The 11,577-nt window shown below is 36.6% G+C and overlaps 1 protein-coding gene across 5 annotated transcripts in view; it reads left to right on the top strand.

Annotated features, from left to right (window-relative positions):
* LOC107703416 (EMAP like 5) overlaps positions 1-11,577 on the top strand; it is a 112,244-nt gene that overhangs the window by 49,934 nt on the left and 50,733 nt on the right. For 4 of the 5 annotated variants that reach the window (XM_016506045.1, XM_016506037.1, XM_016506060.1 and 1 more), the window contains exons 5-12: positions 1,814-1,999; positions 3,450-3,585; positions 3,772-3,795; positions 4,728-4,929; positions 6,437-6,574; positions 9,255-9,511; positions 9,601-9,813; positions 9,928-10,095. In XM_016506045.1, the coding sequence (XP_016361531.1) occupies positions 1,814-1,999; positions 3,450-3,585; positions 3,772-3,795; positions 4,728-4,929; positions 6,437-6,574; positions 9,255-9,511; positions 9,601-9,813; positions 9,928-10,095 (1,324 nt within the window). The remainder of the gene's footprint in view (positions 1-1,813; positions 2,000-3,449; positions 3,586-3,771; positions 3,796-4,727; positions 4,930-6,436; positions 6,575-9,254; positions 9,512-9,600; positions 9,814-9,927; positions 10,096-11,577) is intronic. The other variant, XM_016506054.1, reaches the window with a different exon arrangement.

The raw sequence follows: 11,577 nt of genomic DNA, 5'->3' as shown, positions 1-11,577 counted from the left end.
CCACACACACACACACACACACACACACACACACACACACACACACACACACACACACACACACAGCTGAATCAGAATCAATGAGACAATTATTATGCGCTGGCTGTGGGAGCTTTCCGGGTTTGTTCTGAACTAAGATCGTGCCTGTGCATTTTAATGATGTGTTTAACAAGTGTTAGCATTAGTATGTTTGTGAGCATGCGGTGTGTTCTCAACGATCGCAGGGAAATTTATCGAGCTTGTGAAGAGAAGTGCACCTTTATGTATGCTGTCGTGCTTTCGCAATATTAAGCTGTCACACAATTTATTCTGTAAGGCCTTTCAATAGGCTATTTGGTACAATAAATTGAGCAGGAAACAGCAATTGTCAGCTATACAAATCTTTACATGATATATTACCATATGGTCACTGAATTCCATAATAAATCAAAGAACCTGATGATTCATGTTTCAAACCTAAATTATGTGTACCAGCAAGTACTACTACACTCTAAAAAATGCTGGGTTAAATATAACCCAGCGCTGGGTTAAAAAGGGTCAAAACAACCCAATAGCTGGGTTTCTCCCTTTATATTTAACCCAGCATTTTTTAGAGTGTATATTATGAGACCAAGGGCCAGATTCACTAAACAGGGCAAATTAGCATGAGACCACATTCCCATAAAAGCGCAGATGTGAAAAGTTCTGTTATTGATCTACTGACAATGCACAAATCAAAGAACACAGATGCAGCCAAATCAGTTCCATAATGACTGACGCAATCTACCAAGAGCAGTGCAAATTAGCATCTATGATAGTCAAGTGAAGAACAAAATGGGACATGCTTTTTGGGCATTAAATAATGTCGCAAATACCGGTAAAGTGACTACCACAAACCTTTGGAAATCATGTTGCATGATTAATTTAAATACTCTTCTCATATAAATTTTGCGTTTGAAAGAAAAACTCTGCTAATGTTTCACTGCGTGTTTTTAGTAAATCCAGACAGTAGTTTTTTTTTAAAGGGGTCATAACTGAGAAATTCCCTCGATCTTTTGACATATAAGAGGTCATTGTACTATAAAAACATCTTGTAAATTTCAGAACTCAAAACTTTCTCATTAGTCTAAAATCAGCCTATATTGAAGCCAATCTGACAAAACGACAGGTTGTGTAATGTGCCACTTTATGAAGTAATAGTGTGGCTAAACTCTGCCTCCGCAGAAGAAGATCAACGCCTGCTTCTACATCACTGTCTGTTTAGCCCCGCCCACCGATTCATGCATGTAGTAGGTAAATAAGGCAAAATGCAGGTCTAAGCAGAAACCAAACGGTAAAGATGCTCCGAAGACAACAAGACACTGTGTGGAGCCGCGTCAGTAAGAACTTGGTCACTATTGCTTTATCTGTTATTACAGATCGTTTGATATGTAGTGCGTATTTATGTGTTTTTAACCTAAATCACAGCAGCACTCATCTATGAAGGATGCAGGCTGTTAAACACACACAACTGTTAGCCAATCATAGCAGTGGGCATTTACTTCCTAGTCTACAATCCACCACGACTATTCAAACAGAGCGTTCTGATGAGGGGGTCAAAGCAGGACAGGAATGAGCCTATTACTTCTAAATTATGATGTTTTTCTATGTAAAAATCTTGATAACATTATAAGTGGACCTCAGAGAACAGTACAAAATAAAAAACAATGGCAGTTCATGACCCCTTTAATGGCAAAAGAGGGTTTGTGCTGGTGCAGAAAGTTAGTAAGTATGACCCCATTTATGTTTATGAAACTCACACTTTCTAGATTCATGAATGACTCTCTGCCCTCAGTTTTGGAGTCTTTGTGGGAACGCTCTGACCCCTAAGCGTGGCGTGTTTGGGAAGACTGGAGACCTTCAGACTATCCTCTGCCTGGCCTGTGCGAAAGACGAGATCACATATTCAGGTGCCTTGAATGGAGACATCTATGTCTGGAAGGGAATCAGTTTAATCCGGACAGCTCAAGGGGCTCATGGGGTAAGTGAGGGAACGTTTTCCACAGCGTCACCAGAATGACCTCTGTCCTCTGTGCTATAGATAATATAGCTTTTGATACTCTGTGATCTGTGCAAATTATTGCTTTTGCCAATGTAATAATTAATGTCTGTAAAAAAACAACAACCTTGATACGTGTACACCGTCCTAACCAGATGCGCCGCGACATGCAATAAAAGGCATCTTTTTCATGTTTGATTAGTTTGATAGACGTTTGGTCCTAACCAGCCACAACAGCGACAAGCTACGGCGGATTCTACAGTATTTTAGAAACGGTTTCTATTTTCTGCAACGTCGCGGCTGGAACAACAACATACAAACTAAGACAATAATAATTTTTAATTATGTACTTTATTCAATGTTAAAAGTGTCTAATGTGAGTTTGAATTTTGCGTGACATTTATAGCCATACTAAAATCAACAATAGATATTTGAAAATAAATTAAAACAAGCATGTACGTTAAAACTGTGAATTCCATGCAAACCAACATATGTATTCCAAACCAAAGATGGTATTAGTCACTCAGTATGTACATTTAATAATGTTAAAAAGATTTCATATTTAAGAATTAGATAAATTTATCCATTTCTTCCAGAGAGAGCCCGCCCACACACACTTCTGACTGATTATGATATTTTATGGATTCTGTCGCATCGCATAGCCATGTCGCGTCTGTGTGGACAGACAAATTTCTTGTCACTGGAATCTTGTCGCATCTGGTTAGGACAACCGGGACTAACCGGAACTTGTCACAGCACTTACATATTATTGCTCTTTTGTTGGTTTGATTGCTTCTATTGTCCACATTTGGTTAAAAGAGTCTGCTAAATGACTAAATGTAAATTGTTACATTTCCAAACAACGGGGACGGTTTAATTGTTTTTATAAAACGGATAGTTCCGGTCCTTGATTCTGATTGGTTGAGCCGCATTCGAAGCTGTTGTAAATTACACTACAAACATACACCTTTGTTTACTTCTGTGTGTTGCTTGGCAACCACTTTGTTGGAACCACAACTGTTTCTGAGGAACTACATTGTTTGGTGGAAGAATACTGTTTTTATTAAAGGGATGCTATTTTAAAGATCATTATTTTGTGTATTTGGTGTAACAGAATATGTTGACATGCTTTAATTTTATAAAAGCAATAAGCCCCGTGAAGCCGTGGTTTACAGTGAATTTATAACAGCTAAGGGGGTATAACAACACCCCTTAGCGGTTATAAATTCACTGTAAACCATGGCTTCTTGGGGCTTATTGCTTTAATTTATTTCGTGATGTGAACCCTTTAAGATCTGCAAATCTTTTTCAACTTTATTTGACCCTTAGTGCCAGCACTGCAGTGAAAGTTTGAGACTTTCGATTCTCTAATTGCTTTAGTTGTCAGGGACGTTCAGCCTCTCAGAGCCTCTTTGTGTGTATGTGTGTGTAGTCTGGTATTTTCAGCATGAATGCATGTGAAGAAGGCTTTGCCACTGGAGGCAGGGATGGCTGCATCCGGTTATGGGACCTGAACTTCAAACCCATCACCGTCATTGACCTCAGGGAAACAGACCAGGGATATAAGGGTGAGTCACAGCCTCTACAAACTCCCAGAATGCATCACTCTACACTGACATGTATTTTGTTTGATCCATTAAGTTGCCACTTATCTTTTGTTGTTAAATGTCAGGATCCCACAATGCAAAATCCTTTGTCTCTAACGGAGCTCTATCTCTTCTCTTCTTTTACTTTCTTTTCCTCTGACTCATCAGTAGCTAGAGGTGAAAATTCAAGAGGTGCGTTGTAGTGGTCAGTGTTCTTTATGCAGGCTGTCCGTCCTGTGTTATATCCAGGGATTGAAATTAACTTTTTCACTCACCAGCCAATTTGGCTACTAAATTTTTAAGTTACCGGCCATTCATAACGTCTACTAGCCAAAAAAAACAAACAAACAAAAAAAACCGGAAATACCCCAACAGTTTGAGGCTGTCTACACTGTAAAACGTAAGTCTCTTGATATTAACTTATTGTTTATTGAACTGTTGTATAAAATAAATATCACATTTGTAACCATGCTGATTTTTTTAAGAAAAAACGGCACTCTTCGTGTGATATTGATTAACTATATGAATTGATATAAATATATACATTTTCTGCCTCCTTATCTTGAATTATGTGATCATTCTTAATGCATATTAATAGACTGAATCATGCAGTGAAAGAACCACTCTAAATGCGCACGCGCACTAGTAAATCCTGTGTTGGTCTAACCAGACTTCATCATGTCGCGTATGCACGCCTCTGTAGGTGTGTTTTGTTTAGCTTTTGCAATATACTCGATAATGTCATGATGTCTCACGAGTTCAGTATTTGCGCTAAACCTGCGCAGATTTGGCCTGCATGAACTTCCCCAAGAAATTAATGAGTGAACATAATTTACGAAAAGTAACCCGCCAAATTGGCTAGTGATTTGACAGCGTTACCCGCCACAGCTGATTTTTACCCACATTTGGCGGGTGTTAATTTCAAACCCTGGTTATATCCATAGCTCTTACCCCTGTTTGTCACCGATCCCAGATGTCTATATGTATTATCAAGCACCCAAGCACCCTCTCCATCCTTGACAGTCTACAGTGTACATCCTTCAGTATGTTTCAGGATCATGTCTGTTTACTTCCACAATTCCTTTCATTTGCTTACTAAGTGTTTATGCGATGGATCTGTGCAGGCCTGTCAGTGCGGAGCGTGTGCTGGAGAGGGGATCACATTCTGGTGGGCACGCAGGACAGTGAGATTTTTGAGGTGGTGGTGCACGATCGCACCAAGCCCTTCCTCATCATGCAGGGTCATTGTGAGGGCGAGCTGTGGGCCTTGGCGGTTCATCCTACCAAACCTCTTGCCATGACCGGCAGTGACGACCGCTCTGTTCGGTAAGAGACGAAAATAAACTAATACCACATCTGAATCACTCAGAATTACAAAAGATCTCTTTAATAGCTCAGTTGTTTTTCTAATATAAAAAAATGGGCTAAATGGAGAACAAACTGAGAACCCTTGTGAAAAAGAAGTGCACTTTAAAAAAAGCATACTTTTAAAAACAGCATTCATTACTGAAATAATATAACTTGGAAAAATACACTTAAGTGCAAACTGTTAATTGCAATTAAATGAACATGTAATATAGTTTAAATTGTTAGTAAATGCAATTAGCTGCATTTTTGACCCACTTAAGTTGGACATAAGTTCATCTCTATTTGTAATTTCAGAATTACTTCTATTGTCTTTGAAATATGGTTTAAGTGTACTGCCAAATGTACTGATAAGCATTTTCATTCAAATTAATTTAACTTAACTTTTTAAATTTCATTTTAACTTTTAATTTGACATTACACAGTGCACTTTTTAAAGTATCCTTAAGTGTGTTAAGAAACAGTCATGAAAGAACTCTTAACTACGCTTAAGTGTCTTTTTATTTAATTAAGATTTTATTATCTGCAAGTACAGCTTTTTAAAAATATACTTTTAAGAATTGAAGTACACTACAAGTCCACATTCAGTGCTCTACAGTTAAGAGCTTGGGTTATTATAATTAGCTAAAAGTAAAATTAAAACCATAAAAAAAAAAAATTGTTAACTGAAATAAAATATTTTAAAAAATTAAATTCATTTTATTTCAGCTAGCTGCCAAGGAAATAAAAGCGAGTTAAAACTATATAGACAAAAATAAATAGCCCTAATAAAAATGTCAAAAACAAAACAAAATGACTAAAACTTTAACTAAAATTTAAATGAGAATGAAAACTATTAAAATTAATTTAAATTTTTCCTTTCTCTTTGGAGTGTTACAAGCTCTTGGTGCATAAAGAAGATCTGTAAAGTTGCAAAGACTAAAGTCTCAAATCCAAAGAGATATTCTTTATAAAAGTTAAGAGTCAGCCACACCTACCTAAAACGGCTCATTCTAACACGCCCCCACATGTCTACGTCACGATGTGGGAAGATTTGCATAACACCGCCCAAATGTTCACGCAAAGAAAGAAGGCGTAACTTTTATTATCGCTATAGTATTGTTGTTGCCGCCGCCATGTTGTAATAATGTTCTTTTTAGCAGCATCATATGACCCCTTTAATAAAAACTATAATAGTATCTTAATCATACTACAATTAGACTGTTAACCGCACTTCATTTTCACAAGGAATTACTTGTGCAGTTCTGTTTCGTCCTGCTAGTTGCACAGAAAATTGACAGTAATTGACATTATACACTTCATGTGTCATGAGCTATAATGAAACCTCTGAGCAATAAGAGTTTTCCTCAGTGAGTGTATTAAGCTCAGATTAGATAAAGACTATTAAGGACATGATCTTTAATGTTCAGTGCTTTAATTTGTGTATCTTTATGGGTCATTACTTCCTCTTTTTCTCTTCGAATTGGAGGATCTGGAGTCTGGTAGATCACGCACTAATAGCACGCTGCAACATGGAGGAGCCTATACGCTGTGCTGCTGTTAGTACGGATGGTATCCACCTCGCTCTGGGAATGAAAGACGGATCCTTCACAGTGCTGAGAGTCAGGTGAAACACCCAGACAAAACAGAGCAGAACAGGACTGTCTAGAGCAGGAATACTAGAAAAATTTAGCCTACCACGAGCTTATCAAAACTGCTTTCACTGCTTATTTAGAGAAACATACAAAATGTGCAGAGCGGGGGGTCGTACGGACTGGAATTGAGAACCACTGATATAGAGGACCCCTTCACACCCTCATGACTGTGTGTCAAGGTTAATAAATACTCAAAAACAATTTGACAATTTTATTTTAACCCATTTAATCCCAAATTTTGCCCAGACATGAACATATCCAATTAATGTGTCCATTAGTAACCCATAAGCAATAAATATTATAATAATTTTTGGAATTTTTATGGAAAAGTATGTGAAAAATTGTGTTTTATGGTCGATCTCAATTGTGTCCGGTGGGATAATGTGTATACTGAACTAACATGTTTCTGCAGTCATCAAAATTCTTATATACAGTATCTCAGCCCAGCTATTTAAAACTCTGTTTCATCACATTGTAGGGTTACTATTGTGCATAAAAACCCTTATACAACACTGATAGGAATACTGAGATAAAAGAAAAAAAAAAAATGTTACTTTATTGTAACATATATCATAGAATTGTTGTATTAGTGCAACCAGTATTAAAACATCAATACTGTAACTTATTTGTAACATTTTTAATTTAGTGCAGTATTCACTATAACTTTATCATTGCCACATTTTATTGCAACCTTCACTAACAACTGCAGTTGGATATATAAATGTATACCTAAACTAACTGTATTATCCCAGCGGTCACTATTGTTGCCATCAACATGTTTAATCATTCTGTGACCACACTCAACAAAACTGAATAATAGTGAATTCATATATTAATACTAAACACCTTAAAGGTCCCATGGCATGAAAATTTCACTTTATGAGGTTTTTAACATTAATATGAGTTCCCCTAGCCTGCCTATGGTCCCCCAGTGGCTAGAAATGGCGATAGGTGTAAACCTAGCCCTGGGTATCCTGCTTTGCCTTTGAGAAAATGAAAGCTCAGATGGCCCAATCCGGAATCTTCCCTTTATGTCGTCATACGGGGAAAGGTTACCTCCCCTTTCTCTGCTTTGCCCACCCAGAGAATTTGGCCCGCCCATGAGAAAATGAGCTACTACCGTGTGAGGCGAGCACAATATTTTTTTTTCCTTGAGAGACATCATGGCTTGCAAACGAGCCGAAGCATGGCAGTTGCCCCGCCTCTCTCCTCCTCATTAGCATTTAAAGCTACAGACACAGAAATGGCACGTCCTAAGGAAAGCTCATTGTGGGACTGGCTCGTAGTGGCTGAAATTCTGCACCAAGGCTGAATTTCGGGAAAGAGACTTCAGATACAGTACTAGGGACCACTTAGGCCTATATAAAAGCATTCAAAAAGCAGCATGTCATGGGACCTTTAAAGATAACCTGTACCAAAAATCTTTGTCATATCTTTATGTTGCCATACTTTACTATACTTTTGTTTTGTAGCTTTGATGCAGCCATCATCTTCTCATGGTGCAAACAGGAAATAAACTGCTCTGGCCATGTGACAGTTTGCTTTAACCATGTGACACTGCACATATTTAATTGAGACACTTTATTTTTTTCCATATTTGCAGAAAATGCACTTAAACATCAGTAAGATTTTTAGAGCTTTATACATGGAAACCTTTATGGTCACTATTGTGACTGATGGGATTAAATTGGTTAATGTTATTTATTTACTATTATAGTATTTATTAATATTTTGATTAATAAATACTATAACATTAATAGTATTTTTATATTTTCACTTTTGATTTTAATTTTAGTTTACACTTTAATATTTTTTATGGGCTTATGTCATTTTTATTAGCTTTTTCTATTTCTATATAGCTTTAATTTGTTTTTAATTCAGTTTTATTTTCAGTCATTTAAAACTTTTTTATAATTAAGTTAGTTGCCAAGGCATTTAAAAAAAAAGAAAAGTTTAACATTTTGTATCTATTGTTTATATTTCAGAGTTATTTCAGCTTTATTTCAATTACCAAAAACAAAACAAAACAACAACACTATTTTTAATAAATTATAGCTATTAATTAATTAATTCAGGTATTTGTCAAATAAATAAATAAATATTTTTTATAATAGATGAAAAGGTTAAGCTTTTCTTAAAAAAAATAAAAAAATAAAAAAATATATATTTATATATAAATAAATAAAATAAAATTGCTTTGGTGACTAAAGATTACACCACATTAAGAGTAATCAAATTTAAAAACCAAATATGATAAACATGAATACAAAGAGTACATTTCTGAGAACCTTTCACAGGGTTTTTAAACTATATTTTTAAGTTTCTTCCTTCATGGGCACACTTACATCTTTGACTCATTTGCACTGCATTTCAGAAAATGCTAAACTAAAAAGTACTTGTTTTGATGAATGAGATGATTAAAATATGAGGCTGGTCTTAGACAGTTGTAATTGTTGGTTACTGCACATTTAAAACCAGTCAAGTATCCACCAAAATCAAGCATCTGTTACTATTACCAGATTCTTTTATTCACTGGTCACTCTGCACTTTCTAAAAGTGACCCCTGAGCTGTGCAGTTTGAGTATCCCTGGTCTAAAGCAACCTAAAATAAGTCAAATATGCAAATCTGTTAGACATGTACTCATTTTGCAGGGATATGACGGAGGTGGTACACATTAAGGACCGTAAAGAGGCCATCCATGAACTGAAGTATTCCCCTGACGGAGCGCACCTAGCCGTGGGCTCTAACGATAACTCGGTGGACATCTACGGCGTTGTGCAGCGCTATAAGAAGGCGGGCGAATGCGTGGGCTCCAGCAGCTTCATCACACACATGGATTGGTCCACTGACAGCAAGTATCTACAGACCAATGACGGCAACGGTCGGCAGCTCTTCTACAGGATGCCCAGTAAGAGCTCTGTACTGTCTTTGAAGTAGGTTTTCCTAGTATTTATGGATAATATAATTCCGACTGATTGGGGTTTTGCTTGTGTTTAGGTGGCAAGGAAGTGACCAACAGAGAAGAACTGAAGCTTGTCCAGTGGTCTTCATGGACTTGTGTCCTCGGGCCGGAGGTGAACGGGATCTGGCCTAAATACTCTGATATCAATGACATCAACTCTGTAGAAGCCAACTTCAGTAGTCAAGTTTTAGTTACAGCAGACGATTATGGATTAGTTAAATTGTTTCGGTACCCATGTGTAAGAAAAGGTGGGTTCACTTTTATTCTTGGTCTCGTTTTTGTTAATGACATTCTATATTCTATTCTATTTATTGTATCCATTCTATTTATGCTTACTCGGTTTGTCTTTTTTTCATCTTTAGGTGCTAAGTTTAAAAAATATTTAGGACACTCAGCACACATAACCAATGTCAGATGGTCACATGATTATCAATGGGTGATTACTATTGGTGGAGCCGACCACTCAGTGTTCCAGTGGAAGTTTGTCCCTGAAAGGAAGTCAAAAGGAACTCTTCATTTAGCTCCTCAAGGTATGAGCCACATTCTTAAGGCCTTTCCACACTCAGCACGATGCGAAAAAGCGAGGCAAATTGCCGACGAACGGTGCTTTCACACAGAACGCAAAATGATTGTTCGCCTTCTGCTAATTCACGCCTGCACGCTAGGTGGCGCCGACCAACAATGCATTTTTCCTCAGATATGTATCTCGTAAATTATTTAACATCATCCGCTGCTCAATATACAGCATTAAATTTAGATAAACAAGGTTCTACACCAGAAACAAACTATCTATAATGCTTACAAGAATAGGGTACATCCTAAAATATAATTAGAAGTACAATTAGCATCAAGCTACACTTGAAAATGTATGTAATTATTAATATATTTTCTTACCCACTTTAAACCATCATCGAGTGCTTGTAATAACTTCCAATTGTGATCCATAGTTGATTTTGATTAATAAGCAGACACATGCACTCTTTGTATGTTCAATAACGCTACACTGCTAATATTGGTCATAAACATCCTTTATTGCTATAAAAATACCATGAACTACATACAAAACACGTACAGAAAATATATCGTCATAATCATATGTATATTTGCTTTAATATTTCATGTGTAGAAAAAGAGTGAACGTGCTCTGGACTCATAACACTCGCGCACGTGGAAGAAAACAGACGGTGCTCTACAGATCACATAATTCAGGGGACAATTAATAATAGAAATGTTATTCTGTATAAAGAACATGTGAGAATAAATCTGTTCTCAAATACCAACGATAACAAGAACTCAGCATCCACTCTCTTCTCTTATCCGGGATACTCTTCTTCTGTGTTTGTTTACACTGGTTTTTGAAACAGCGCCAGAATATATAAACTTGTACTTATGTAATTTCTGTTATAAGTACTCTTTTTAAAAGTATGCTGAGGTTAAGTATACTAAGAAAAAGTAGAAAACTGCAGTTACGCTGTTTAAAGGGTATTTTTTGAAAATATATGTTAAAGGGGTCCTATTATGCTCTTTTACAAAGTCGCTTATCCATCTGCGCCACTGGGCTGATGATTTACAGCCACTTTTAACTAAATGTAAATATACACTCTTTTTATTGTCCCAAACCAATGGCGCTGTCTCAAACTATACCTACCTCTTCCGGTTTGTCTGATTTGTCGTTGTGTTTTCTGATTTGTTAATTTGTTTTCGGATTTGTCGTTGTGTTTTCTGACTTGTTATTTTGTTTTCGAATTTGTCATTGTGTTTTCTGACTTGTTATAATGTTTTCTGAATTGTTGTTGTGCTTTCTGAATTGTTATTTTGTTTTTTAGACTTGCATTTGTGTTTGTAATTTGTTATTTTGTTTTCAGAATTGTGATTTGCTTTGCACTTCTCGGCCACCTTAAAAAACAGTGTTTCAGGCGGTCGCACACCGGACGATAAGCGCAGCGTTGCGTCGCACCACGTCTTTAAAATTTGAATACATTATTTTCTATGAGTGTATTTTCTTGGTCTGT

The sequence above is a fragment of the Sinocyclocheilus anshuiensis genome, unplaced genomic scaffold (assembly GCF_001515605.1).
Source record: "Sinocyclocheilus anshuiensis isolate Anshui unplaced genomic scaffold, SAMN03320099.WGS_v1.1 scaffold2045, whole genome shotgun sequence".
Classification (NCBI taxonomy): Eukaryota; Metazoa; Chordata; class Actinopteri; order Cypriniformes; family Cyprinidae; genus Sinocyclocheilus; species Sinocyclocheilus anshuiensis.
The sequence above is the reverse complement of the archived record's forward strand: the minus strand, read 5'-3'. Positions and strand labels throughout refer to the sequence as shown.